The sequence below is a fragment of the Meles meles genome, chromosome 11 (assembly GCF_922984935.1).
Source record: "Meles meles chromosome 11, mMelMel3.1 paternal haplotype, whole genome shotgun sequence".
In the NCBI taxonomy this organism is placed as follows: domain Eukaryota; kingdom Metazoa; phylum Chordata; class Mammalia; order Carnivora; family Mustelidae; genus Meles; species Meles meles.
In genome coordinates, this window is record NC_060076.1 from 1,322,696 (window position 1) to 1,350,644 (window position 27,949).

Genomic DNA, 27,949 nt, shown 5'->3' on the forward strand with positions numbered 1-27,949 from the left:
TTGCTTACCCAGGTGAGCTCAATCACCTGGGGCCTCCCTAAAGGACCCAGATCCCCTCATCCTTAGAACTAATTCTGACACAGACATTGTTCACTTGGCAGACTTTATTTTGGGGGGAAAAAACAAAAAAAAATGTACCTCTTGGGTTGGAAAGGACCCACCAACAGCATGGCCGACACGCGTGAGCAATAAATATGCACGTACGTTCAAGTATGTGGGGCGGCCCGGGAGAAGCCCGTGTTGGGCATCGGACCCCACACCCTTCAGAGCATGGTTGCTGTGGGCCCGGGGCCCCAGGCTGTACTGTGGGGTGGGGGTCTGGCTGCCTCCCCAGGCTTAGAGAGCCTCAGAGAAAGACAGGAGCCCGGCTGAGGCACCTCCTGGGGAGAAGGTAGCCCCCACACCCTAGGGGCCGTGGGGTCGAGGTGTGGGGCCAGGGGCTTGCCAGAGGCTGGTGGCAGGCCAAGGCTGCAGCCCCCCGGAGGGCCTATCTCCGTCCCAACCCGTGGGCTGAGGGTGTGTACGGGCCGGACCCTCCCCACAGGAGAAGGCAATGATGTCATCTTCCCAGCTGAGGGCTGGGCGCTCACTTGGAGGCACAGGGTTGAGCCGAGCGGAGCCCCCTGGCTTCTGCCGTCCCTGGGCTTTCGGGGCTTAGGGCTGAGGGCATCACCGCTTATCCCCAGCCTTCCCCTCGCCTCCCTCAAGGCCTGGCCTGCTCTGGACTGGATGCCGGCTAGGGCTGGGGGCCAGGGCCCGGCGACAGTGTGTGGGGACATGTGGCCTGCCTGCACCGTCCTGTCAGGCTCCAGGCTTTCCAAGTCGGACTTCCACCTCCTCCAGCCCAGAGGAGGCGAGCAGGTGGGCTGGCAGGCAAGGGGCTGGGATAGGCCAGGCGTGTCACTCTGTCACCCCCAGGACCGACCCCGGGAGGACAGAAGCGGCCACGTTGCTGGCAGGCCCCGTGGCAGCGGCTTCAGAGCAGCCTTTGGGGGCTTAGGGGTGGCGGAGTCGGAGTCTTCACATTTGCCGGGCGGGCCGGAGGGATGGAGCGGGGCAGAGCGGGGAGCGGCCGGGGAGGGTTAGGGACCAGCAAGCTGCAGGCCAGACCTGGGGCAGGGAGGGGGCAGGGGGAAGGCCAGGCCAGGCGGGCCGGGGCAGGCCTGCAGAAAGCCGTGTCCCACGTGGGAGCCGGTCCAGGACAGAGGCAGGCCACCCACCCAGGGCAGCCCTGGCCCGAGCTGCCCCCCCACAAAGGGGACGTTGTGGGGGCCGTGTGCCCAGCATCGGCCACAGTGGGAAGGGCCAGAGCGCACAGAGCCTGCCCTCAGCCTTGGCCTCTGGAGAAATGGGCTTCTCGGGGCTGTGGGTATCACAGGTGACAGTGAGGCCCTTGGCCCCAAGGTCCAGAGCTGGGCTGGGGCCAGCCTGGCCGTGGCTGCAGGGTCTTAGCTGGCCCCGGGTTGACACTGCTGCCGGGGCTCGGGGCTCCCACCCGCCTCCTGCTCGGGGCTCCCGGCAAGGTCCACCCGCTGCTCGTCCATCCGCTTGGCCTGCACCCTCTGGATGAGGCTGAAGAAGTCCTCGTCGGGCATGGTGGGGCCGCGGGGCAGCACGTCAGGAGGCGGGCAGCGCTGGTCGTCGATCCTGGAGGACTGGGCAGACACGGACTCGTCGGTTGGCAGCTCGGGCCTCCCCCGCCTCGGAGGGCCCCGCCTCGCGCACGGGCCCAGCGGTCCTTGGTCTTGGGGACAAGGCCCAGGCAAGGGTTCTGGCCGGCGGCTCTTTCTGCCTTTACCGGTAAAAATCAGCCCCGCGGGCAATGCTGGGAGTCCCGGCCCCCAGAACGAGGAGCCTCTGCCCAGACCACTCGGGGAGGGGGGGGCCGAGTCACTGCCAGGCATGGGGGAGCAGGCCAGGCTGCGGGGCCGCCGGCTGGCCTTCCCGTCCTGCACCCAAGACCCCCGACAGGGAGGCCTTCAGGAGCCCCGGGGGCAGGACTGGGGGCTGCAGCTCCCCGAGCCCAAGGTGCGAAGCTCCCCAGGGCGCCCGGTGGGGCCAGGGGTCTGGGGCGGGACCGAGGAGGCCCTGGAGCAGAAGGGCTGGGAGCCGGGGCAGCTGCCGACGCGGGCGGGCCAGGGGCTCAGGGGTTCTCTGCGGGGGCCACTTCGGAGGATTTTCGGGCTCGCCCAGGGCCGCGCTTTCCTCTGCTCTGTGGGAACGAACCTCACGTCTGGAAACCACACCGTCCCCCAGGCTGTGGCCTTTCCTGCAGCCTTGCGTGAGCCCTGAACCCTTGTGCTGTCTCGCCCTGCCTGGGGAGGAGCCTGAGGAGCCTCCACCCCACGTGAAGGTGAAGGGGCCCTGGGCCGCTTGGAGGTGGAGAGGGACGCGGGGTGGGGGGCGCGCGCAGGGGGGCGGGCACGGGGAGGAGGGCACGGGGGGGCACAGGGCGGGCATGGGGGAGACAGGGGCGGGCACGGGGAGGGGGGCGCCCCCAGGCCCCCAGCCGCAGGCCCACCTGGCACTTGACGAGCATGTTGAAGAAGTCGTCCCCCGGCTCCTGGGGGTCCCCATCACCGCGCAGACGGCCTAGGTTGCTGTGGGTGACGCGTAGCCCGGGCAGGCTGCCCACGCTGGCCCGTTGGTCGTCCAGCCGGCGGCTCTGGGAGCTGGCAATGAGGTCCAGGAGTTCCTCGGTCTGCGGGGAGGCCGTCAGCGAGGGCTGGGCTGTGGGGGCGAGGTGGGGAGAGGGGGCCCCACGGGCCGGGTCAGGCCAGGGCCCCATCCCACCCTCCACACTTTGGGACATGGGGCTCCCAGCAGTGACCCCAGATGCCCTGGGCTGTCCCTGCCACAGGCCCCAGGCCCGCCCAGGGGGGCTCCTAGGTGCCGCGAAGAAGGCCTGGCTTCCCACGCCTGCTCCTGGCCACGCCTGCTCCTGGCCCACGAAGCGCCCTGACATGGTATGCCCTGGGGAACGGGGATGACGACAGGCTTCCCGGGACGCAGCTTTGGGGGAGGCAGGGGACGAGGTGGTGACAAGGGGCACTTTTGCAGCAGGGGTATCCCACCCCTCGGGGGCAAGGGCTCCCGGGGGACACTGTGGTGGAGGGCGGGGAGTGAGCCAGGACAAGGGAAGCTCCATGGGGGGCACTCACCGACCCTCTCCTCCGGGGTGGGGGCAGCTGTGGCCTCGGAGGCTCCAGGCTGGCCCTCCTCCAGGGGACAGCGCTGGTCGTCCATACGGCTGCTCTGGAACTTGCTCAGGAGATCAAAGAAGCACTCTTCGTCGGAGGATGGGGCCCGAGGGATGCTCTGGGGGGTCGGGGGGGGGGGGGGCGTGCGGTCAGCAATGGCTCTGGCCCAGCCACGGTGGCCCGGCTCCAGTCACCAGCCCCTCAGGCCCCCAGACAGCATTGAGGTCGCTGCTCGGCCGGGATGAGGTCAGGACTCTCGCCCCACCTGCCCATCCTCCTCCCACACCCCACCACCAGCCCCTGCTTGCCCTCCTGGAGCGCTTCCCAGCAGCGTCCCCCACCCCTGCTGCACAGGACTCGATCCCATGCTTGTCATGAGCGCCAGCTGTGCCGGAAGCTCTGGGACCCGACCACCCAGCATGGCACTCGCTAGGGGCGGCCAAACGCACGAATCAACCAGTAGCGAGTGAGTGACCAGACCCTGGGCTGGCAGGAAGCCCTGCTGCCCAGCTCCCGTATCAGAGCCTGTCCGTGCCAGGGCCCCGGCAGCATGACCCAGCAGCATCAGGTCACATCACCAGAGGCACGGAGCCCCAGCTGGGGGAGGTGAGGGCTCCTGGGTTCCGCCCAGTCCCACCCCTCCTGCGGTTAGACCCGTGGGCAGGCCCAGAGGACAGACGTGGGGCGGCCAGGACCCTGGATGCGCAATGTTCAGGCTAAAGAGAAGGTGCGGCCGTCCCCCAGCCCCCTGCACGCTGGCCGAGGTGCCCAGGCTCTGCTCTGAGTGGCTGGGGGGCAGAGCCTGGGCACACTGAGGGATTCTGGGAGATGCCATCTGCGTGCAGCCCGGGTGGTGGGGACGGCTGACCCAGGGGCCACCCGCAAGGTCTAGGCAAGCCCCACTGATGAGGCCAGGGAGCGGGCAGTGGTCCTCAGAGGGAGGGGGGATGGGAAGCGGAGTCCAGGCACTGGACTTGTCCGAGTCCCAACTGGCAAACCGAGTCCCCCTCTGGGCCTCAGTTTACACATTCATAGGAGGGGAGGCTGGAGGCAGTGGTCTCTCAGGGCCCCGAGGGGGACTGGTGGAGGGGCGGCTTTCAGAGGCCACCTTGGCCGCAGACTGCGTCCTCCCCCCCCTTCCTGATGCCGGTGCCCCCTGCCCAGCCCTGGCCTGTCCGCCTCTTGGCTGGTTGAGGGGCCTCCTGGGGCCGGCTCAGAGCCTTGCTCACGGAGAGACCACACAGCAACGGTGTCACCTACCGAGCGCTGGCTGGGACCCAGATCTCCTGACGACCCCCCACCACCCCGCTGCAGAGGCGGGTACCAGGGCGGGGGAGCTTGGTTGGTGATCCCCCAAACAGGCCCAGCCTGGGCCCCCAGGGTGTCACGGTCCCCAAAAGCCAAGAGGGACCCAGGGAGGGGCAACCGCGTGGGTGGTCCTGACAGCCTGCAGGGGAGCCATGCCCACGCCAGCGTGGGAGGACAGCGGCCCCTCCCCGTCCCACCAGGGCGGGCCCAGGCCCAAGGCTGAGGGTGTCCGAAGAGCCCCCGACCCAGGGCTCTGCTGTCCTGCGTCCTGGCCCAAGACCCCACGGAGCCCGGAGCAAACCGGAAGCTGGCGCAGAGTGCACAGGGGCCCGGGCTGGGCGGGGGGCCGGGGGGGCTGCTCTTGGAGTGGTCAGGGCCAAGCGTCAGCTCTGCATGGGGGCGGGGGGGGGGGTCGCGTAGGTGCCTCCCCGGGAGGTCAAGGGCTGATCACAGGCTGCCTGGGGCCCCGGGGCCAGCCAGATGTGGGGGTACATGCCACACCCCCCATGGCTGGGGACCACAGGTGGATGTGAGTCAGGCGAAGGGAGCCAGCCCCTCCCGGAAAAGATGTAGCCAGGGCCCCTCTTCTCCGGACACCCGGGCCCTCAGCACTCTACCTCCCCGGGCTGAGCTCGGTGCTGTCTGCCAGAGGCTTCCCCTGGCCCGTCACCCCTGAAGCTGGGGCTGGGCAGAGGGAGCCCCAGAGCCGAGCTGTGCAGGCCCCCTGGGAAGGGCTGGGGCCTCCGTCGCTTGGGGGGGCGTGTGGGGCTGAGGCTCTGGACAGCAGAGGCCCCGCTTGCGTGCTTTGCCACCCCGGGTCCACGCAGGACACGCTGCGCCCTCTCCGTGGGCCCCTGACTCGGGCTCCCTGGGTCCTGCTGGACTTCCGGCCCGGGACTCGCTGGCTCCCCACACCCCTGCCTTGGCCGGGTGCAGAGGTGCTGAGCTCCCCCCAACAGCACCAACCCCAGGACAGCGGCTCTGCTCTGCACCCCCTCCAGCGTCACACGGCCCCGAGTGCTCCCTGAGCCTCCCGCGCCGGCGACCCGACACTCACGTTAGAACCGCGGCTCCCCTCCCGCGGCTGGGACCGGCTGCACTAGGTGCTGTCCCCAGGCTCGGCCATGTGGTGTCTGCCCTGCCCCCGTAGGCTCGTAGGCTCGGTGCTTAAATAGGCCCCAGGGGCGCACTGTCCCCGCCCCGGAGGGCCCCCTCCCTGCGCTCACTCGCTCCCGCGGGCGCACACTCACACACCAGGCAGACGCGCACGCACACGCTCTGTAAACACTCAGACTATTTCCAGCACGGAGGGCTCCTGCTCTGGCCCACGGGCGGTCAGGCCGAGGGGCGAGGGGGATGGAACCTGTCTGGGAAGCAGCGTTCCCGTGGACAGGGGCCGCCGACAGGGGTCCGGCCTCCTTCCAAGCTGGGTCAGCCCAGAAGTCGTCTCTTTTTTCAGCCCTGACTCCTGAGGCCGGAGCTGGGTCTGTCATGGCCGCACGAGGAGCCAGAAGGATGCTGGTCCTTCCCACGGGCACGGGCTGTGTGGCCACTCCCCGTGCAGCAGCCCGAGGGGCCACCACCACTCAGAACCCTCCCCGCCCCTGCCACTCGCCACGGAGTCCCTTCCCTGCACCGGGCGGTCTGTGGAGCCTCGGCCTGTGGCTGGCCCCCAGGACAGTCCTCGCGCTGGCCCAGGGCCCAGTGTGGGCCGACCCTGGTGCACTGGGGGGAACTGGGTAGGAGCCCTGGCAGGAGGGGAGGACGGGATGGGGACGCGGAGCCCCCAGAGTCCTCTCTGTCCTGCACCTACAGGGAGCTCAGAGCCCTGGAAGGAGGGCCAGCCCACAGTTCTGACGGTGGGGAGCTGGGCCAGTGTCTTCGGGACAGGGGGATCAGGCTGCCACCGGGGTCCAGGCCTCCAGCTGGGGCCAGCCTTGGCTCTCCACCACTGGCATTTCCTGCGAAGGTGTCCCCACAGTCCAGAGCCCTGCCAGGTCTCTGAGGAGCAGAGCTGGGGTTCCAGGAGCTGACCACGGCCTTGGAACCCGAGCTCCACCATCCCTAGCTGGGTGCCCTCGGGCCACCTCCCTCGCTGCCCTGTGCGCCAGTTTCCCTTCTTAGACCTGCTGTAAAGGAATTACACGTGGCAAGCCTGAGCATTGGCTGCTACCCACGTTTGGTAGAAGGCACCCCCTCCCCCGGACGGCAGCCACGGGGACGCAGCTAGGGCCAGGTCACCGTGGGGAAAGGCCTTCCTGTTCAAAGCCTGCTGTGGCTCCCTGATGCCTGGGGGTCCTCCCCTGCCCGACACTTTCTGGAGGGACCGTGACACTCGGGGCCGGCGCATCCCTGCTCCCCACATCCTGCCCCAGGAGGCGTTCCCGGGGCCCGCAAAGCCGCGTGTGATTGTGGCAGGCCCCCGCACTGAGGCTGGGGTCCCCAAACACGGTGCGGTGGCCGTCCCACTCTGCGGGGCCTCAGTGGCGCCCCTCCTCCCCCCTCCCTCCACGGACACAGACCCTGGCTGGCAGGCTGGAGGGCAGTGCCGGGGTCACACGGGGTTGGCAGAGGCCCTCCCGGGCTCAAGGGAAAGACGGGCACAGAGCAGCCCTCCGGGGCTAAGAATACCCAGCGCGGCGCCCACGCTCCCCAGTGTCGGGGCAGGTGCTGATTAAGCCCTCAGAGGAGACCGTTTTTAGACGAACTCCCCGGCGTTGGGATCCAGGTGCTCTGCATGCCTGGTGGTGAGGGCTGGTGTTCTAGGCTGACCTGGGAACCTGGCTTGGCGGGGCCTCCCAAACCCTGACCAAGCTTCTCGAGCCCAGACGGGCCAGCCCTGTCTCCGGGACACAGTGCGGACGCCCGCCAGGAGCGGGAGGTCCCTGTCCCTCTGCCCCCACCGGTCTGCATCCGACTGCCAGCCCATCGCTCCCTCACCCGCCATCTGTCCGCCTCTGGCTCTGGACGCTGTGTACCCAGACTGGGCTGCCGGCCGGGCCCGAGGGCCTGCAGTCCCCCCAAGGCCGTCCTACAGGCCCCCAAACACAAGGCCTCCGGTCCAGGCACTGGGCCCGGCCGAGGCCAGGACACAACGGGTGGAGTGCTGTCCCTGCACCGCGCACCCTGTGCTCAGGCTTAGCTGCGGCACAGGACCCTGGCCTCTGCCCCCGTCGGGTGGGGGCGTGGGCGCCTGACCCGGCCCAGGTCTGCAGCACAGGACGGCACCCGAGAAGAGGTCGCCTACCGTGCGGGGGACCTGCACCCGGACGTCCGCGCTGTCCAGCGGGGAGTGGCCGCCCTCTCGGGGCCTCTCGGCAGCCTCCAGCCCCTCCTGGTATTTCCTGCTCCTCATGGGGAGAGGGAGCACGTCCCTGCCCGGCCCCCGCCACTCCCCCACCTGGTGGCTGTCTCCATTCTGCTCCTGGGGAGGGGGAGGAAGGCCAGGCATGGGCGGGGGCTGTCAGCAATCCCAAACCCACGCTCCCCGGCGCGGGACCCCGAGAGGGGAGAGCAGCAGCCCTGTCTCCCAGACTCGCACCGAAGCTCTCAGGGGTCGGAGAGGGGAGGGAGAGGGCCTGGGGGGATGGAGAGGCAGGGCGGCTGACCACACTGAGCAACGAGTGACCACAGCAGCCACGCGCCTTGTTCCCCAGCAGACCCCCGCCTGAACCCCGTCCACGCTGGAGGGACCAGAGGCTCAGAGAGGGTAGCTCGCTCCCCCAGGGCAACACAGCGCCCACCTCTGGCAGGTACAGTGGGCCCAGAGCCCTACCCTGCCCAGTGTCCAATCGCTTGGGGGCTTGCCAAGGCCTCGCTGCTCCAGCTGGAATGACGGGGAGCACCCAGGAGTGGGAGCCGCCCAGGACGCTGGGCACCGTGGCTGGGTGGGGGGGGCTGAGGGTCTACAGTGGGTAAGGACTAGGGCTTGTCCCCCGGGGCACACAGCTGGTGGGACCCAGGGATGAAGTGGGAGGGGACAGGGCCTGGCGGGGCCTCTCCGGGTGCCAGTGGCTGGGCTTGCGTCTCAGGCTGCGGAGGGCACCTTGGTCTCTAGCCGCGGGGATGCGACACAGACTGGGGTGGGGGTGGAGCCGGCTCAGCAAGCGCTGGGCCAGCCTCGGGGACCTGCTCTCCGGCTCTGCTGCCCACGGCCCCGGGGCCCCAGCCGCCCACCCTGAGCCCCACTCACCCGCTCCAGGGGCAGCCTCAGCAGGCCCCAGGTCTCTGCACTCAGCCTCTGCGTCCTCTTGGGCCTGGCACCTGGAAGACAGCGGGCCCGGTCAGCCTGGCTGACCGGGGACCGAGAGGTGGGCTGGCCCAGGCCACCGGGTTCTCCGGGGACGGTCAGGGTGTCAGCCTGCACCCTGGGCACTGGCGGGGGAACGTCCACCTCACGGTGCCCTGCGGAAGCAGACACAGTGTCCGCATGACTGGACAAGCAGTTGGGAGTGGGGGGTGGGGCAGACTCCCTGGGGCCCGGGGCGGGGTCTGGCCTTGGTGCTCCCCACAGGTCCAGTGTCTGAGCTCCTGCCGTGCCCGGGGCCTCCCCCACCAAACGCCGTGCAGATGGGGCCTCAGACCCTGATCTGTTCACTCCTCAACCTACACGCACATGGGCAGCCCGGGTCCTCCCAGGAGGCGAGCACCCCTCCAGCTACACACAGGCTGGGCACCCGCCAGGGGCCCCATGCAAGGGTTGGGCTGTGCGAGGCAGGGAAGTGCCGTGGGTAGCGTGAGCAAGGCCCGCGGTGTGGCGGATGCTCCAGGGTCCTGTCTTGGTGGCACCAGACGTTGGACCCACAGCCTGCCCTTGGGCTCGGTGCCCCCGGCAGACTGGGCCTGCAGGCCTGTCGCTGGCCGTGCGGAGTGAGCCCCGGGGAAGCGTTTGACCGCGGCTGGCGTGTTGTGGATGCCCGCAGGCTGCATCACGAGGACGGCCTGCCCTCCCTGGCCACCCCGGCACGGACCGGAGCTCCACGCGGTCACCTGTAGCGGACAGCGCAGCACCCCAACCCCACCTGGGCCCACAGGCGCTGAATGAGACATGGTCCCCAGTGCAGGAAGGGCTGGTTCAGAAGGTCATTCAGACCAGCCCAAACCAAACGCCCAGGGCTTCCTAAAAGCGGAGTAGGTGTCCAGCCCTCCTCCCTGTCCTGGCCTCAGGGTTCTGAAGAAGCCACACCCTGCCCCCCACTCTCCAGAGGCCTTGGGTGGAGAAGCGGGGACTCTCGGAGGAGGGGGTCGGGGACCACTGTCCCAGCAGGCCGGGAAGGGACAGCTGCAGCAGCCCGACCAGGAGACGGTGGCCTGCAGCTACCTGGGCCCAGGACGTGGGGTTGTCCGCTGCCCCCCCCCCAGCCTTCAGCTGCGTGGTCAGGGCCAAGCCTGCCTCTGCCCCTGCATGCGGCCCCTGGCCAGCAGGCAGCACCAAGGTGCCGACCCCACGTCGTGCGGCCGAAGGAGCTGGAGCAGGCCCCAAGGGGGTGTCCCCTCTGTGTGTTTCCTCATAAGGGCGCCCACCTGAACCCGTCCACCGCCGCCCTGGACTAGGCAGACAGCTCTGAAGAAACAGCGGGATCCATCCCACACCAACCGGTGCCTGGGGGCCGCGACCAGCCATGGCAGTCATGGAGGGGCACCTCCGTTCGGGGACAGCTGAGTGGCCGGTCAGGATGGGCAGGCCTCTGTGCATAGCCCGTTACTCACCACAGCCAGCGACAACCCGGTTCCATCTCCCGCCATGGGCGGGCTGGTGGCCCCTGTCTTCTCTGCTCCCTGATACCCCGGGGCCCGATTCGATGGCCCCACCTGGTGTGCTGGGCCCCGCCTGGCTGGACGGTCAGGCGCAGGCCACGGTGGAGGCTGAAATGCCGCTCTGAGACACAGCCTGTGTCCGGCTCTGGGGCGGGTCCCCTCGTGGCCCTCTGAGCCTGGCTAAATGCACCCTCTGTCAGGAGAGCTCCCTCACTGGGGCCTGCAGGCCACACCGGCGCTGGCGCCCGTCCCGTCCCACCCGGCCCAGAGGGTGAGGTCTGGAAACTTCCCTGAGCACCGCCCCCCTCCTGCCTGTGTCTGGCCGGCGCTGCCGTCATTTCTGCCCCACCAGTCTCGTGCTGTGCCCAGGCCCGCCCGGCCCCTCCCACATGCAGCCTGTCCCACCTACGCGGGCAATCCCGCTTTCTAACGGTGTGGCTGTCCCCCAGCTCCTCCCTGCCTTCGGTCTCTTCCAAAATCCCAGCAGCTCCACCTTCAAAACAGATCCAGAATCTGAGCCCTCCTCACCTTGCTGGGGTCTGAGCGCTGCCTCCCTCGTCCGCCTCCCTGCTCTTTGACCCTGTCCAAGCTGGGGGGGCGGCCAGAGAGATGCCTGCAGGGCGTGTTCGATCTGCTTCCTCTGTTCACCCTGCGGGAGCCCCCTCCCTCTCATTGCTCCTCCCAGCCAGGCTTACCCAGGCCCCAGGGCCTTTGCACGGCTTTTCTCCATTGAAGTTCAGGCTCCCTCCCTCCTTCCCCTTCTCTTTGCTCAGCTGTCACTGCTATGGACCAAATGTTTGTGTCCCCCACATTCCATATTGAGGACCCAAACTGCACCGTGATGACATTAGGAAGCAGGACCCTGAGAGGTGATCAGGGTTGAGCTGAGGCCCCGTGGGTGTTGGGGTGGGGGCCCCTGTGAGAAAACACAGCCCCCTCGACCCCCAGACCCCACCGTCCTGGCTCCCGCTCTCACACCTCCAGTCCCCAGCAGCAGCGGAACCATCCGAAGTAAACATCCGGGTCTCTAAGCCTGGTCTTCGGTGCTCGGTTCTGCTCCCGAGCTGACGGAGGCAGCGGCCCCCACAAGGTCACGCGCTCACACCCAGCCTCACGCTGTTCCTTCTTCCCAAACACTTGCAGCGCATTATCTGTCCACTACCGTCTGCCACACGTCGTCACCTCTGGTCACCTCGGGTGGGCTCGCTCCCTGATGAGCAGGCCGGGTCTCCGGGTGTTTATTACGTGGGACCCGTCACACCCAGCTGCCCTCTCAAGACTCTCGATACCGGGGCTCAAGAAAGGAGACCGCCAGCCGCGGTCACAGGGCCTGGAGACGCGGAGCCAGGGTCAGGACGTGAGAGGTCAGGTCCACTTGGCAAGCTCCAGGTCAAGCTTGGAGCAGCCAGGAAAGGGACGGACGTGAGGACAGCTAGGACCCCGCGGCCTTGAAGTCTTCGGCCATGTGTCGTAGGTGCCTGGCTCGCGAATGGGGAACAGGCCACCTGCTGAGTGCGCGGAGGGACAGGGACGTGTCCACATCTTCAGCCCGCCCCAGGGAGTGCCCTCATCCCTGCCCCAAGACGACAGTGGGCCCAGTTCCCGGGTGGGGACCGTGGGGCACAGCTGGGTCAAATCACGGAGTCCGCCCGCCAGGACTGGGCGGAGCCAGAGTCAGGGTCTGCAGCGCAGCTGTGGCTCATTCGCTGCGCACAGCCCAGCCCGCTATGGTGGCCAGACGCGGGGTCCATGGACGGCCCCTACCCTGAGGGACACAAGACCGTGGGTCCAGCTCCCCAGGGCTCAGGGCCGGCCCCACCCTCTCATGAACTGACCGGGCTGCCGCCTCCCGGGGGTGCGGTGGGACCCGCAACTGATACGCCCTCACCGGAAAGGGCAGGCACGCGGCCCGGCAGGAGACCGGACCCAGGCCCAGGCCCCCGCGGCCGGCCGGGAGGAGCCCGTGCCCACCCGGACTTGTTCTGGGGTCTCTGCTGGGATGGGGGCTGCAAGGCCGGGACCTGTGATCAACCACCGACTGAGCCGCACCCGTGCCAGGCTCTGGGTCCTCCAGCCGCAAAGCATAAAGGACCCTTGTTTTTCTCGCAACAGTGAAGAAAAGCTCGAGTCCGCCACCCGCCCGCTGCGGCCCGTCTTCACATGCTCCCAGGGCTCCAGGATGTGGGGCGGGTAACCCTGGTCTCCCCTGGCCCCCTTCCGCGCCCCCCCCACGAACGGACACACACAAGTGCACCATCCCTACCCGCGAGGGTCCGTTTCCAGGCCCCCACCCACGCTCTGTGTGCGTGCAGGGAGTCAGTGAGGGAGTGACCCGGCCCCGGCAGGAGTGTCCCCCTCCACAAGGCCCAGCCCCTGCCAGGCTCACCTGAACAGGGGTTCTCCCTCAGAGCTGCCCAGAGTCCGGGGGCCTACCCGCCCCCAGAAGCCGCCCTGCAGGGTCTGAAGGCCCCCAGAGCCGCCCGGGGCCCCCACACCTGCCTCCATGGCCCGAGCGGGCTGCTCTGGGGGGGCGGCCCATGCCGGGGTGGGGGCTTCCGGAGGCCCCGGCTGGGAAGGGTCTGGGCGCGGGGCAGGGCAGCAGAGCCGGCCTGGGGAGGACAGAAGCCGCCTTGTTCCCAGCACTGCCCGCCGCTCGCCTGTGGTGCGTCCCCGCCTTTCCTCAGCTCGCAGAAGGGGACAAGAGCGGCACAACCTGGACTAGCCTCGCCCCCATGGGAGCCTTTCCAGAAGCCCAGCCCGGCCTCACCCCACCTGCTGCTGGCTTCCTCAGGGCGGGGGGAGCTCGCAGGGCCAGGGGCTCCAAGCAGAGCTGCTCACCTTCAGGAAAAGCCCACCCGAAGGGTCGATACCCTCCTCTACATCCCGGGGCAGGACAGGGGACGAAGGGGGAGCCCTCCTCTTCCCCACGCCCTTCAGCCACCGCACTCCAAAACGAGGGTGGTTGGGGGTCCCAGAAGGCTTTGCGCCTTCACTCCTGTCCTCACCGAGTGGGAGCAACACGTACCCCGTTTCCCAGGACAGGGCAAGCTCAGAAACCCCCAGCGCTAGGCGCTGCAGCCCACCCTGCAGCCCGTCCACACAGCCCACAGCCTCTTCCCCGGCCTCCTCCTCAGCAGGCCTGACGGGCTCTGGAGGCTGGGGCAGGGCAGGCAGGCACCCCTGGGGAACACAGCCATGAGGGGATTGGGGCCAAAACTCAAGGAACCATAGGTTGGGGTCCGTGCAGGCGGGGGGGCGGCTAGCTCCCCACTTGGAGCCGGCCCCACACCCACCTCCTGCCCCGGGGAAGCCAGCTCAGGGTGTCCCCCCCCGGGCCCCACACTTTTTATCCATTTTTTGTTTCGCAAGGAACATTCTGTCCCCACGTGTCCCTGTGTGCCTAACGGTGTGGACCTGTGTGGGGTGACCCGCAGCCGTGAATGAGGTCATTACAACTGCCTTGGCCCACCCCGGGCTTCACCCCGGGCTTAGCACCCGGAGCCTCTCTGGCTGACGCAGCCTCCGCTTCCCGCCCCCGGGGCCCAGCCCTCAGCCCGGAGCAGGAGAATCCCCCACACAGGGGCGGCGAGTGGCCCTCTCCTCGTCTTCCCGTCCCCACGGCGTCACCGGGTGATAAGACAGGGCAACTACAGGTCCTCATTGCCGCAGAGACAACAAAGCACTGGCCTGAAGGCCCCATGTTCAGGCCACACTTGTCCACGCTGTCCCTGCCCCTGAACGCCTTTCTACCCCATACTTTCCAATCTCCCGATTCCTGACCTGACCCGGGGAAACGGCCATCTGTCTGTGTCCTGAGCGCCCTGGACCCCCCGCCCCCCATCCGGGTGCTCCAGAGCAGGGCCGAGAAGGGGTGCCCGTGCAGACACCCCCACGGCCGGGGGCGGACCACCCAACTGGGCAGCTCTGTCCAAAATTCTCCCGCTGACCTTCTGGTCAACCGCACCCAGAAGCCCAGGCACAAGCCCACGCCCCACGCACCCCAGGGGGCCTCCTACCAGACCCCTGCCCACCCAGTCTGGGAACTCACCTTGGGCCTCGTAACCAGCCAGGTCTGGCTTCTCGGTGGCCGTGGGACTGGGCATCCGGCCCAGCAGTAGCTGGAGCTGCGCCACGTTCATGCGCGCCGTGAGCTCCCCGCTGCGGTCCCCGACCTGCAGCCGAGCGGGCCCGGTCAGTGCGCAGGCAAGCGGGGAGGCTCCGGTGGGCCGTGGCTGAGCCCCGCGCCTCCCAGGGAGCCTCACCGTGCCTCAGGGATGGAATCTGGGGGGTTTGGCCCTGGGTAAGGGGGGACACGTGGGCCCCAAGCAGCACCCTACACCCCAGGAATGCCCGGGCCTCAGGCAGCCAGCCCTGTGCCGTGCGGGGCAGCCCGGCCAGAGTGCCCTTCGAAGGCCGTGGCCTGCCCCAGACCCCGCCGTTCTCAGTCCCGGAGCTTTCCATGCAGCCCCCGGCCCCTCAGGCCCCCTCCAGGGTCCCAGCGCAGAGCAGAGGACGGCTTCGCAGGGGAGAGTACGCTGCCCGAGAACAAGCCCGAACACGGTGCGTGGGCCATGGCTAGACCTCGAGTGGAGCCCTGAGGCCGCTGGTGTTCCCCCACCTATGCTCAGGGAACCATGGGGGCCGGCCCTGCTGGGGTGTACTTCCCTGTTCTCCACCACCTGGACTCCTGTGGTCTTGCCCAGAGCAGGCATGGGACTGTGACGGGTCTGGGTAGACACCGGGAGGGTGCTGGGGGGTGCGGCCGTGTCACTGGGGCCAAGGAGGACGGGACTGAGAGAAGGGGGTAGGCTAGGCACCGGGAAGCCAGAGGCCACCTGGGATGACCTGACCATAGTAGGAGGATCCTGGGTCCAGGGTCCCTCGAACACACTGCCTCCCATCCCCAGAACGGTGTCCAGCTGGGGGGTCCCGGGGGAAGAGCCTGGGGGCGGCCATGACTTTGTTCCCCTGGGCTGCCTGTGGCAGGTCATTTCCACCTGGGCCTGGCCAGGTCCCATCGGGGACATAGGACCCGGGCATGGGTGGGCCCACAGGGAATGCTGACACTCGAGGGGGGGGACACAGGTCCCCTGCTCCCCCCCCACACCCTGACTGCAGAGATAAGCACCCACCGGCCTCTGAAGGCTCGCCCAGCACGAGAGAGCCCGGGAGGGACGGAGGAATGTCCAGCCAGGAGCCAGGGCACACAGAGGAGCCTGGTCCCAGGTGGGCCTCTGAGGCCAGCTAAGGCAGCCTCTGGGGACAGGTGGCAGGGCAGGCAGGGCAGGCCGGGCTCACCTCCTGGGAGATCTCCAGGTGTTTCTTGGCGAAAGTCAAGGCCTGTGCGGGGCTCCCCATGGACACGTAGGCATTCCCCAAACTCCAGCACGCCCGGCCTTCGCCCACTCTGCCAGGGCGGGAAACAGGTCACAGGTGCAGCCCGTGGCCTGCCGGGCCTCGCTGGCCCCCTACAGGCCAATGAGGCTCTCACCCCCATGGCTCCCTCCATCCTTGGGGACAGGGACAGGGGCACTCCCCAAGTCATTAATCTTTCAGTTAAGGTGAAAAATCACACAAGGTAAAGGCAACCACTTCAGGGTCAGCCCAGGGGCTCCGTGCACTTAGCCATCACCATCCGGTTCCAAAACGTCATCCCCCCAGGAGCAAGAGCCCCCGGACAGGGCAGCCGGCCAGCAGCCCTCTCCTCCCCGAGAGAGGCGCGCAGCCCACGGCTCGGAGGCCCTGCCCCGGCCGCCGCCCGCACCTGCGCGTGTGGCCGTGTGTTCAGACTTCTGTGTCTCCTCGGAGACACGGGACGCTCACGGGCCAGGGACGGACGCGGTGACGAGGGCCCACCCCCGACCGCTTGGTGCACGGCGGGGCCCATGACGGAGGGAGGCTGAGGCCAGGCAGGGATCAGAGTCGCCTGGCGGTCAGCGGCAGGCCAGGGCCTCGCTGGAAGCAGCTTGCGGCTCAGCCCGCGAGGACCGGCTGGAACCCTCCCGGGCCAGGCCCGCCCCCAGCGTCCCCACGGCCCGAGGGCCCCGCCCGCACACCTGTCGGCCAGCTCCTGGGCGATGAGCAGGTGCCGGAGGTGGTACTCGGCGGCGCGCTCGTAGTCCTGCAGCAGCGTGTACGTGTTGCCCAGGCTGTAGCAGGCCTGCGCCTCCACCGCCTGGTCCTGGAGCTGCCGCGAGAGCTGCAGCGTCTTCCTGGGGAGGGCGCAGGGGTCAGCCCCAGGGAGGAGGGTTTCCAGCACCCCCCTTTTCTGGGGGGCCCCCATCTGCGGGGTGGACAGTGGGCGATAGGGATGCAGTCCATCTGCTCAGTGCCCTCAGCCCCAGGGTCCCACGGGGGTCTCCAGAGAGGACCAGGGACAGCACACCCCAGCTGGGGGTCCTGACTGGGGATGTCAGGGCTCGGCACGGGACCCGGGGCTGGTGACCCGGTCTCTGCGACTCAGGCCAGGAGGTGGACGGCTTGCAGAGCCTCCCAGCACAAGCCAGGGACGCCCAGGAGCCCACGTGGTCTTAACCCTCTGAGTCCCTACGAGACAGATTGCACGTGTGCCCTACGGGCGTCGTGGGGGGCAAGGGCAGCTCCGGGGCTCCACCGACAGCAGGCGCCAGGAGCCCCTCCGCCACGGCCGGCTGTGTCCCTGGCACACGGTGGCTTCTGCTGGCACTTACCGAGTGAAGGTCGTTCTTCCCGTTCCTGGCAGCCCCCAGACGAGGGCTTTGCCAGGCCACCCTTCTGGGGTGGTCCAGAACCCCCCACCTGGCCCCTGGGAAGGCTGGGAGGCCAGGCTCACCTCTGACCTGGGGCTGGTGTCCAGGTGGCCCCCCTCCCCCTGGCTGGGCTGGGCAGGTGGGGGCGGGCGGGCAGGCCTGCCTACTTGTAGTACTCAGCAGCCACGTCAAAGCGCCCCAGGAAGATGTGGGCGTTCCCCAGGTTGCTGTAGGCCCTCCTCTCGGCCGCCTTGTCTCCAAATTCCTTAGCAATGGCCAGGCGCTGAGGACACAGACCCGAGGCCCGGGTGGTCACACAGCAGCCCTGGGACCCGAGGCGGACAGCAGACACAGCCGACCCGCCCAGGGCGGCCCTGCCGATGTCTGCGCGTGCAGAGGGGTCCGCCCAGGTCCCCGCGCCGAGCGCCGACGCAGCCAGGCATCTGGGGGGCCCCGCAGGGCACTCACCTCCTTGTGGAAGGCCGTGGCCTCCATGAAGCTCCCCAGCAGGTAGTGGGTGTTGCCTAGGTTGCCATAGGCCCTGCCCTGGGCCGCCCGGTCGCCCAGCTCCTTCACCAGGGACAGATTCCTCCTGGGGGTCGCGTCTGTCTGAGCCACGTCCCTCTCAGTGCATGGGAAGCAGGGGCCCCGTGACTCCCCCCCCGACAGGCTAGGGGGCGATGAGCAGGCAGCCTCCACTTGGCTCCTCCCAGGAGCGCATCCCAGCGGGCGCTGTGTGAGCTCCGAGGCCGAGTGGGGCTCGTCTGCCCCAGGCTTCTCCCCTGCAGACGCTCGGCCCCATGCCCCTGGCCTTCTTGCGGCCCAATGTTTTCTAAATGCCACACGTGGCTTCTCCGCACCGCCGTGGATGACTGACGTGTGGGGAGACCCCGGGCGCTGGCGTGGAGCCCCACCAGACCCTGAGCACGGGTGCAGCGGGGGTGGGGAAGGACAGCTGGCCGGGCCATCGCCATGCGGGGGTCTGTGGAGAGCCGATGGGGCCAGATAGGACGCCTGCCACGCCCCGTGGCCAGCAGCTGGGCCTCAGGAAGCGCTAGGCAGAGCGTGGACACCCCGCGGCTCACCGGCTCTGCGGGCGCCCCTGCCCACCGCACTCACTCATAGAACTCGGAGGCTCTGCGCAGCGGCTCCCGGACGTCCGGCGGCAGGTGCCCGGGGTCCTGTGCGGCGGTCCAGGACAGCTGCTTGCCCTTGGCATGGTACACGTTGCCGATGTTGTACAGCGCCCTCGCCTCCCCAACCTGAAGGTGGCACCGAGGTTGGGGACCTCTGTAGACCGGGCCCCCAAGGAGCCCACTGTCCCCGGTCCCTATGTCCCCTGAGGCAAGGACCCGGAGGGGGGCGATCGCCACATCCAGATGCTAAGGTAGAGTCGGAGCCCCAAGAAGGGCTGGGGGGCCTCGCGTGTGACGACCGCTCTCTGAGGATGCCCCGAGTGACTGAGTCACAGGGGAGGGGTGGCCATGCCTGGTAACAGGGACCCCTCTTGTCTCTGCTGTCCAAGGGGAGGAAGGGCCTCCCAGCCAGGCCTGGCCCCCTTGAACTGGGACTTGGGGTGAGTCACCCTGTTTCCTTATCTGTGCTGATCTCACAGGGTCACAGAGGGAGGTCACAGAGCAGGACAGTCGAGTGTCCACACCGGGCTGGGCCCACAGCTTCCCCATCCCCCTGCTGCCACGCGGCCACGTCTCCCTCTGGAGCCCAGAGCGGGGAGGTTGGTGAGAGGAAGAACTGACATGGATGTTGGGGGGCAGTGAGCCAGGCCATCCTCCCATCTTCCTCCCACGGGGGACAGCGTGGGGCCACAGGTCGGGGGCGCCGGCCCCCCAGGGAGCCACTGACTGACCTTGTCCCCCTGCTCTTGGGCGATGTCCAGGTGCCTCTGGCAGCAGACAACGGCCTCGTCAAAGCGGCCCAGGACCTTCAGTGTGTTGCCCAGGTTCCCACTGGCCTTGGCCTCCCCCATGCGGTCCCCGATGGTCCTGGAGGGCAGTGGGGAGTGAGCAGCCAGGCTGAGGCCTCCAGACGCTGAGTCCAGAAGGGAGGCTGGGCAGGGGTGCGGCTGGCCTGGCGGGACCGGCCCTGAACTGACTGGGGCCATGCTGGGCAGGGGCCCTATGGCTGGCGGGTGAGGCCCCCTCGGGCAGCCCCCGGGGCGGGGAGTCCAGCTGGGGCTCACTTCCCTGCGGAGCCGAGCCTGCAGCTGTCAGGGCCTGGGGGGCGCCGAATGGAGACCAGGAGAGACGGGGAGAAGGGGGCAGCTGGCAGTGTGAGGAACTTCCAACATGCTGGCGGGGTGCGGAGGACACCCCCTGGGGCTCGCGGCCGGGAAGGGCCCGTGGGCATGGCTGCTGGTTGCCCCGGGGAGCTCCACTCCGGCTCAGGGGCCCCCGCTGCTGGCCGCACGTGCGGAGGAGGAGCAGAGGGTCAGAGATGAGCAGGGCTGGTGTTCGGGGAGGAGAGCAGCTCGAGCCAGGGCCCGGGGGCTGAGGGAGGTGGAGACCTTCGAGAACACGGGGGGGTCGCCCCCCCAACCGACACACACGCAGTCCCGGAGGCACCCACAAGCGCGGACACACCCGGGATTGCAGGCCACGGGCAGATAGACCGCCCCGGGCCCGGACCCCCACGGGCTCCTCGCCGCCGAGCTCCCCGGGGCAGGCGCCTGCGCTCACCGCGCCAGCAGCAGGTCGTGCCGGTGGTAGTCGAGGGCCCGCGAGTACTCCTTCAGGTAGAAGTAGGCGTTGCCCAGCTGGCTGTAGATGGCGCTCAGCGTCTGCAGGTCCTCGGTGCCCACCTGCACCGCCGCCTCGAAGAACGCCGCGCCTGCCTTGAAGTCCCCCGCCTTGCAGAGACGCTCCCCCTCCAGGGCGAGCTCCAGGCACGAGGCCTCCATCCTGGGCGGAGGGGAGGAGAGTCACAGCCTGCCCCTCACGCAGCCCTGCAGGGGACGCGGGCTCCCACCCTGTCGGCACGAGGACCACGAGGCCCTTCGGCAGCGGGACCCACACTGCACGTGCGCGTGCTGTGCCCGGGAGCAGGTGCCAGGGCCGGTGGCACGCCCGTCCCCCAGCTGGCACACGTGTGCACCTCACCAAGGGCGTCTCACTGCCCGCCCCTCACTACCAGGGCTCAGGGGCTCCGGGCAAAGGCGTGAGTCTGTGACCACAGCAAGGCCTCAGGCCACGGCGGCCAAGCTCCAAACACAGCCTCCCGAGAAGTCTCGGGCGCCTGGGAGAGGGTCACCCCCGGAGCCACATCCCTCCTCCAGGGCGGCCTCAGCAGCCTGGGTGGGCCCTGAGCGTCACCAAGGACAACCGGGGCTCAGAGAGGTTTGGAGAGCTGGCCAAGGCCACACAGCAGAACCTGGCCCCCCCCGGCCTAGGGTACGCCCCACCCTCCAAGGTCTCTATGAGGGGCTGCGGGCTCAGGCATCATCTGTTCTCGCCTCCCAGCCCCGGGGGAGGCAGGGCTGCATCCGACCCAAGGGTCAGCCAGCCCTGGGAGCCGAGGAGCGCTCAGCTGCCCACGGTCACGACTGCCTGAAGGACACCTCATGGCACTACCAGGGGCGGACAGGACAGGACCACATGTTGGGACGAACCCGACCCCCGGAAGCTGTTCCAGGTTCCTGGCCCGTGAAGCCAGCCCGACCCCAGGGTCCAGAGTTCCACGTGACAACCTGGGCCCCGGCCGGAAGCTGTGCCAGCCCCTCCTCCCCTGACCTTTGGGCAGGGGCTTCAGAGAAGCAGGGTCCTGCTCGGCCCCTGAGGTGGGGTCTGGGCCCCCCAGCTGCTAGTCTGGGCCCTGCGGTCCCTGGGCCTTAGACCACCTATCCCGGGAGACTCGTTGTGGGGGTCACTCAGTCAGGCCAGCCCTGGTTTGGGCCCTCCCAGCTGTGGGGCCCTGGGCAGGCCACATCACCACTCAGAGTCTCGGTTTCCTCCTCTGTCCTCTTCTGGCTGGTCCTGTGGGTTCCAGGCTCAAGGCCTGGACCGTGGCCCTGCCCTTGGGTGGGAGATAGGGGCCCCAAGCTGGAGGGCACCCTGGCAGGTGACCGTACACGCAGCCCTGGAAAAGTGGGGGGCACGTTCTGCACGGCCGAGGGCCAAACCCAACCACCCGGGTCCGGGTCCGTGGAAAGTCTACAGGTAATTGGAAACGTCCACAGCAAACGGCCCACGTGGCCCAGGGCACCTGCCCCTCGGCTTTGTTGGGTCGCGCAGTGATCAGCAGTTACTGGGGGGACACACGGCTCCCCCCAACCAACCAACAGTGCTCCGGCAGCGCTTCTCCACCGTTTAACCAACCCCTTCGAAACGAACCGCGGCGCCCTGCCCACTTCACCTCTGCATCGCCAGGAAAACACACACTTTCGACGTTTCCAACAGCACCGCTTACCAAGACGCAGGGGTGCACCTGCGGAGCCCCGAGACGCTGAGCCCAGCGCCCCACGCACCATGGGCTCAGCGCTCTCTGCTGGGAAGCCCCCCACCTTCACGGCACTGCTTGCCCAGCCTCGACCCCCCCAGCATCGGGGCCACTCCTCCCGGGAGGGCTGGGCTCTGGGACCTGGCACTGTCCTGCCGGCACCAGGTTCGAGCCGAGCCTGGGGAGCCCCTCCGAGAGCCGGGGCTCAGAGCTCTGGCCTCATAGCCACCCCGCTCCGGGAAGGCCCATCCAGACGCCACGCTGCTGGAGCCCCCCAGTGGCCAACCCCCGTAACCACTGCCACGCTTGGGGCTCCTTAATCTAGGCCTGCCCGGCCTCACCCAGCTGGGCAGCAGGCCACGTGACACCGTGGGCCAAACTCTCCTTGCAGGGGACTTAGTAGCCTCCGGGCTGTGACGCTGCCGTGTCTGGACCAAGCTCACCCTGCTGGCTCTGACCGGGTCGACGGTGGGGGAGAGGGGGTCGGCTGCCCCCAACCCCGCGGGCCTGCCTGGACACCACGGTGAAGGAGGATTCTGGTGCGGGAAGGGCCCGGGGTCCAAAAAAGCAGGAGATGGGGGTCTGCGGAGGGGTGTCGGGCACCCTGAGCCCCAGACTGGCCTGTCTAACCCCGGCTCCAGGATCGTGAGGATGCCCCCTGGACAGGCCGCAGGCAGGGAGTCCGGGCCGGGAGCCCCACCCTCTCTACTGAGCCCGGGAGCCCCCCATGGCCCCTTGGCCTCCAGCACCCACCCCCGCCCCCGTCGGCACCCAGCACACCTCTTCTTCTGCAGGTCGCGCATCTTCTGCGCGTAGAGCCACAGCTCCAGGCCCACGGGCAGCAGCAGGGGGTGGGGCCGCGGGGCACCGTACACCACCTTGCACACGGCCTTCTCTGCCAGGCTCAGGGCCACAGGCGGGCTCTCCGCGGAGGTGGCCGGCATGGCGTGGTTCCAGGCTTCCCTCCTGGCCCACCAGCTCCCGGCCAGCCTCGGCTGCCGGTCCCGGGGATGCCCCGGCCTCATGGTCCCCCTGCCTCTACCCAGCCCAGAGCGGTGGGCTGAAGGCTCTGGCGTCCTAAGTTCCAGGAGACCCCAGGTCCTCAGGCAGGCTGTCCAGGGCCTCCCGGGGACTGAGGGGATCAAGGGATCAGGGCAGCTCAGAGCCGGGGATCAGCACCGTCAGCAGGCAGGGCAGGGCCCAGGCGGGGGAGAGGCTCTCTCTGCCAGGCCACTTGCCCAGCTCAGCAACGGGCATGGGGCTGGCAAAGGGCTCCAAGGCTGTGCAGCTCTGGACCATGGGAACAGGAAGGGGGCGCAGCTCTGGGGTTCCCTCTGACCCCGAGACTACCTGGAGTCAGGGCACACGGAGAAACCGAGAACAAGAGGGAGGGTGGGAGGCCCAGGGCAAAGACCGGCCCAGGTACAGGATCTCAAGGCCAGCACCGGCCCTGTTCACTCAGCAGCGGGGTCTGGTGAGGCTGAGTCTCCGGACAGCCTGGGGCAGGTGAGGACAGGGATGGGGGGATCTGGTCCCAGGCCACTGGCCGCACCAGGTCCTGCTTCCCAGAGTGTCCTCAAACCGAGCACCCCCAAAACGCTAAGGCTTCCGCCAATACCCCCATCCACGCCCCTGGACCGCTCAGCTGACAGGTATGGGGTGGGCCCGGGTCACCGGGTTTCCACCCGGCTCCTATGAACCGGCTAGAGCTCCGACCCCTCGGATCAACCCCAGACTCCTACTCTTCCTCCCAAGGCCCGCCTGAAGGACAGGCCACCCTCCCCTGTCTTCCCTGAGACCCACCCAGGCTGGCCAGGCCCACATCCCTGCCCAGGGAAGAAGATTCCGGGGCCTCTGCCCCGACACCACCTCTGCGGGCCTGTGGGTGTTTGCCCCGTCGCCTGGCACGCGCCCGCTCAGACAAGGGAGGGTCTGGTCTGCGGCCACACTGGGCCGCCCACTCCAGCACCGGTTTGTGGAGCGAGCCTTCCTGCCTTCTAGCCACACGTCCTCCCTGCAGGACTGCCCGGGGCCTGTCCACCCCACAGGCTATGAGGAGCCCCACTTTCGGGGCACGAGAGCCCCTGCAGCTCTGGGCTGGGCCGGGCTGGGCTGACCAGGACTGTGGCCTCAGCTCCCCGACAGCCTCACGTCCTTGCCCTGGGAGGGACAGCCTTCCCACCTGGGGTGTGTCGTCCTCCCCTGCAAGGGCCCACCAGGCCGGCCTGCCCAGAGGCCGCGCCACAGTAGCCGGGAGGAAGGACACCGCCTGCCAAGCTCCTGATGCCCGCCCGCAGGCTTACCGGTTAATAAAATGGTTCTGGAGTCCCCAGTGGCCAAGCTCACTCTTCGGCCACATCACGCCAGCCCTTCCGGCCCCGCCGTGGCATCCAGGACAGCGTCCCCACAGGAGCCGTCAGCCCAGCCTCACGTGGGCCAAACTGCTATGCCCCCATCAGGCTCCTGCCTTCGCCCACCGGTCCCGCCAGCCTGTGCGGGGTCCTCTGGGGCAGACGCCACGGCTGGTCTCCAAGCCAGGCCCCCAGCTCCCACCGCACAGGGTTAGCTGGGGGCTGTGTCCCCCTTCCCTCCACTCTCTGCTAAACGCAGTCACTGCCCTCCCTCTCCAGGGATGTCTGCCCCAGTCCGGGCCACCAAGCTGACGTTCCAGGCCCCCCACTCACCCCATCCCGCTGCCCCCAAAAGCAAAGCCATCCTGACTCCCTTCCACGTGGAGCTTTCGGGACAGCACAGGGCGGGGAGCCTGGTGGGAACAGGGATTGCTGGTGGAGAACGCGTGTGTCACCTGGCTCGGGAAAGCCCTGGGGGCTGCGTTTCCAGTGAGCTCTGGGGCCAGGCCATGAGCCCGCAGACACCGCAGGCACTGCCAGTGCCTGGGATTCAGTGGAAGGAGCCAGAGTGGGGACGGGTAGGTGGCAGGAGGCCGTCCCACTCCTGAGGACGGTCCTGTCCGGCCACCTTATGCTTGGGACCCACGTCTAACAGGGCACCCCACGGTGGGGATGCTCACCACTCCCCCACAGCCTCCCCACTTTCAGGGACCTCCTGGCCACCTGCCCCTCTCCTGAACCCGCCGGCCCCTCCCTCCCCAACCCCTGTTGCAGTTAGGAGACTCTGCCTCCCCAACACCGTCCCCTTCCCAGGGCCCCATCTGGGGACTAGTTGGGCCCATGGGCACACTCACGCCCCTCTCTGCGTGCATTCCGAGCCCAAGTCCCCCAGACCCCGTGTCACCAGGCAGGAATTGGCACGGGAAGGGAGCTGCTGGGGGAGGGCTAGGCCCGGCGCAGAGGTTCCCCGGAACGACTATCTGCAGACGGGTTAAACCGAATGGCCGCTCACGGCCCTCTCAGCTGCCCTCGGTGGGCTTCCTGGCCCGAGTATCCCGGGGGTGGGCGACCTCCTGATGCCTGCCCCCAGCCCTGAGGAAGCGCCTCCCTCCTCTCCAGCTAACAGCCGCCACCCCTCCAGGATGCTCCCACACACGCTCCCCGACTCCCTCCCCTGCCTGCCAGCCTCGAAAGCCAGCACTGAGCGGGCCCGCCCTGCCCACAGTGGCTGTGGGCACCCAACACCCCTGCGAGGGGAGTCGGCGCAGGCCACAGGAGGGCTTGCGGCAGCGCATCCCACATCTGTGCACCCCACGTCTGTGCTCGGCTCGGCCCTTCGAGCTCAGCTCAGCTCTCAGCTGGCAAGGATGTCTGGCCGGGCCCGGGGCCTCTGAGCTCTGCCCCTGCCAAGGACGGCTCCCCCGCCCCCGGCCAGAGTCCTGCCTGGCCTGTTACTGCTGGGCCCCAGCACCGGCCCACACCCCCGACTCCCAAGTCGAGACCAGCACGAAAGCGACCCCAGGCTCAGCTGTGCAGGGGACCCTCTAGGGCGGGCCTCCGGGGTCAGCTGCCAGGAAACCCCCCCGCACACCCCTCCCCTACATGGGGCCCAGGAGCCAGGCCCGGGGGCTCCGCACTCAATCCGGGACCACACAATGGCGGCTGTGTCTGACAGTGGCACGGGGACCAAGTGGGAGGAGCGGCAGGCCTCCTTTTCACTCGCCACCAGGGGCTCATGCTGCACTTTGCGGGGGGCGAGGAGGGGGCCGCACAACCGGGGTTTGCTGCTGACGCACTGGCCAGCTGGGGCTGGAGAGTCCTCCTGGGCAAGGCCGGACCCCTGGAAGGCATCTGGGGAGCTGTCAGGTCCTAGGAATGATGGTGTCCGTCCAAGTCCTAGCTGGGGACCCGTCAGGCACCCTGGAGGCAGCCAGTCCAGCCCCTGCCTGGCCCTGGTGCCGACTGTACTGGGCCCTCAGCATCCCTGGCAGAGTCCATCCCCCGGGAGGACCTGGTGCCCACGTGCTCGGGCACCTGGCATTGCCGTGCAGGACGCCCTGGCCTGGGGTCAGCAGGCAGGCACGCAGGTGTCAGCTCAGACAGCGCGGGCCGTCGGCCTCCATGCAGGGGCCGGGAAGCTGGAGCCTTCTCAGGCAGACACACACCCCACCCGGCTGGGGGCTCTGCAGCCTGGATTCCAGCCTGCGGTCCCCTGAGCCCCAGATTCATGGTGGGGCCGGGGGGACAAAGCCGGGTCCCTTCAGCCATGCTGCCTCCAGAGAACCCAAACCGCGGTGGTGGGGAGGTGGTGCCGGGCTTGGGAGGGAGCTCCTGGCTGGCCCCCTCCACACACCTGCTGGGCCAGGCCGTCCAGCTGTCAGGAGCACAGCTGGGAAGCTGAGGGTCTCCCTCCTGCTGTCCCAGGGCAGGGGGTGGGGGCCGTCCAGCAAGCAGCAGCCCACCCCAGCCCACCCCAGCCCACCCCAGCCCACCCACCATCCGGACCACCGGCTAATTGGGGGGGAAGGGCACCCGCCCTGGGAGGCCTGAGCCCCCGCCCTCCGTGCCCCTCATCCCTGCATGTCCTCCCCCCCACGCCCCCCTCCCTTGCGGGCACCCCCCACCAGCGGTGTCCCCTTCCTCTGCATCCCCTCCTTCACCCCGGGCGCCCCCACCCCTGCACCCCTCCTCCCCCGCGCCTCCGCCGCCGCCAGCCCGCAGGGAGGGCGCGTCCCCGCCACGTTGCGCGCCCACCGCAGCCTTTGTTCCCGGCCTCCCGCCTCCTGCCGCGGGTCCCCGCGCGTCCCGCCCGTCCCCGCAGGCCCCCGCCGGTCCGCCCAGCCTACCTGGAGTAGAGGCGCCGGGCCGGGCCGGGCAGCTCGTCGGCGGCGGGCGGGGCCGGGCCGGCCATGGGGCTGGGGTCGCCGGGGGCCGGGGGCGCGCCCTCCCCGCCCCGCTCGCGCCGCCCTGCGCCGGTCCCCGTCCGCGGTCCGCCGCCCACCGCCCACCGTCAGTCCGCCCTCCGTCGGTCTGTCCGCCCGCCCGCGGGAGGCGCCGAGGAAGTGATGCGCGCGGGGCGCCGCCCCTCCCGCGAGGCCGTGATGTCACCGCCGCCCGCGAGGGGAGGGGGCGCCGACGGAGCCGCGGGTCCCTGCCCCCCGCGCGCGGCCCGGGGAGGGGCGGGGCCTCTGAGCGAGAGCGTCCCTGCCCCCCCAGGACCCTCTCCCCCCCGCGCGGGGCTGGGGGAGCACGGGGGCAGGGGCCTGGCTGCGGGCTTGGCCACTGGGCCCCAGGGTTCTTCTGGGACCCGCGGGGCGCTGGGTGTCCCTGCAGCCGCCTCCCCAGCCCCACGCGGGGGTCGTTTGAGGCCGCCTTGCCTTTGTTTGGCTCGCGGCCAGCCCCCCTCGGTGGTCCCCTGCCCCCCTCATGTCCAGCCCCAACATGCCCACCCCCTTCTCAACCGGCAGTGGGTGCTGGCCCTGGGTGACCCTCTGCCTGCCTTAGAGGCAGCCTGGGAGCTGATGGGAAACACTGCTCCGTGCCCCCGTGTGACTCCCCTGGTCCTCTGGAGGGGGCCTGGGATCTGCACTCACGGCGACCTGCGTGGCCTGGCCCCCGGGGAGCCCCCAACCCTGCTGCTTCTTACTCCCCAAACTTGGGGTCACCGCCTCGGCCTCCCAACCATGGTGTCACTTGTGAAATGTGAGTGGAGGGACCCTGTGCCCACGCCCCCCACTGCCACCGCCCTCCCGCGGCCCCGCCGGCCCCTCTGTGGATGCCCACGAGCCCTGCTGGCTGACACCTCACCCCACGGCCTCCCACTCTGCGCTCTGCGGGGCTGTCGGGGGCCTTTCCCCAGGGCAGGGCCTGCGGATGGGGGGGGCGGGCAGGCAGAAGGCCCCTTGGGCACTCCTGGGTCTCACCTGTCCTGCGGTTCTCAGTCCCAGCCCTCCTGGTGCAGCCAGGGGATCCGGACCCTGGAAGAGTCCCTGAGGCCCAGCGCGACAGCAACAACTCCGGGAGCAGGAAGCGGGTCACTTTCCCAGGAGAGCTGCCCGAAGGTCAGGGAAATGCGGGGGCCTCCAGCGGGACCCTCAGCAGAACGCAGCCCACAGGCAGAGGCCAACGGCAACAAAACTAAACAGAAGATAGA

The 27,949-nt window shown here is 69.1% G+C and overlaps 2 protein-coding genes across 5 annotated transcripts; one reads left to right on the forward strand and one right to left on the reverse strand.

Moving 5' to 3' along the window:
• Positions 1 to 86: 86 nt before the first annotated feature.
• On the reverse strand, positions 87 to 27,857 carry GPSM1 (G protein signaling modulator 1). Of its 4 annotated transcripts, none has more exons than XM_046022706.1 (14): positions 27,720 to 27,857; positions 19,690 to 19,911; positions 18,861 to 18,996; positions 18,113 to 18,255; positions 17,462 to 17,585; positions 17,161 to 17,276; positions 16,322 to 16,477; positions 15,564 to 15,672; positions 14,314 to 14,437; positions 8,701 to 8,771; positions 7,756 to 7,932; positions 3,162 to 3,318; positions 2,522 to 2,730; positions 87 to 1,655 (listed from the first exon to the last, which is right to left on the reverse strand). In XM_046022706.1, the coding sequence occupies exons 2-14, from the start codon at positions 19,908 to 19,910 to the stop codon at positions 1,449 to 1,451; spliced, it is 1,950 nt and encodes a 649-aa protein (XP_045878662.1). In that variant the 5' UTR covers position 19,911; positions 27,720 to 27,857; the 3' UTR covers positions 87 to 1,448. The 4 variants fall into 4 exon arrangements, with proteins under 4 accessions (XP_045878662.1, XP_045878661.1, XP_045878664.1 ...); XM_046022705.1 differs by lacking the exon at positions 27,720 to 27,857 and adding an exon at positions 26,643 to 26,707; XM_046022708.1 differs by lacking the exon at positions 27,720 to 27,857 and adding an exon at positions 22,226 to 24,488.
• On the forward strand, positions 26,838 to 27,937 carry LOC123952955 (nascent polypeptide-associated complex subunit alpha, muscle-specific form-like). Its single transcript, XM_046022709.1, has 2 exons — positions 26,838 to 27,498; positions 27,738 to 27,937. The coding sequence occupies exons 1-2, from the start codon at positions 26,862 to 26,864 to the stop codon at positions 27,935 to 27,937; spliced, it is 837 nt and encodes a 278-aa protein (XP_045878665.1). The 5' UTR covers positions 26,838 to 26,861.
• The last annotated feature ends 12 nt before the right edge of the window (positions 27,938 to 27,949 follow it).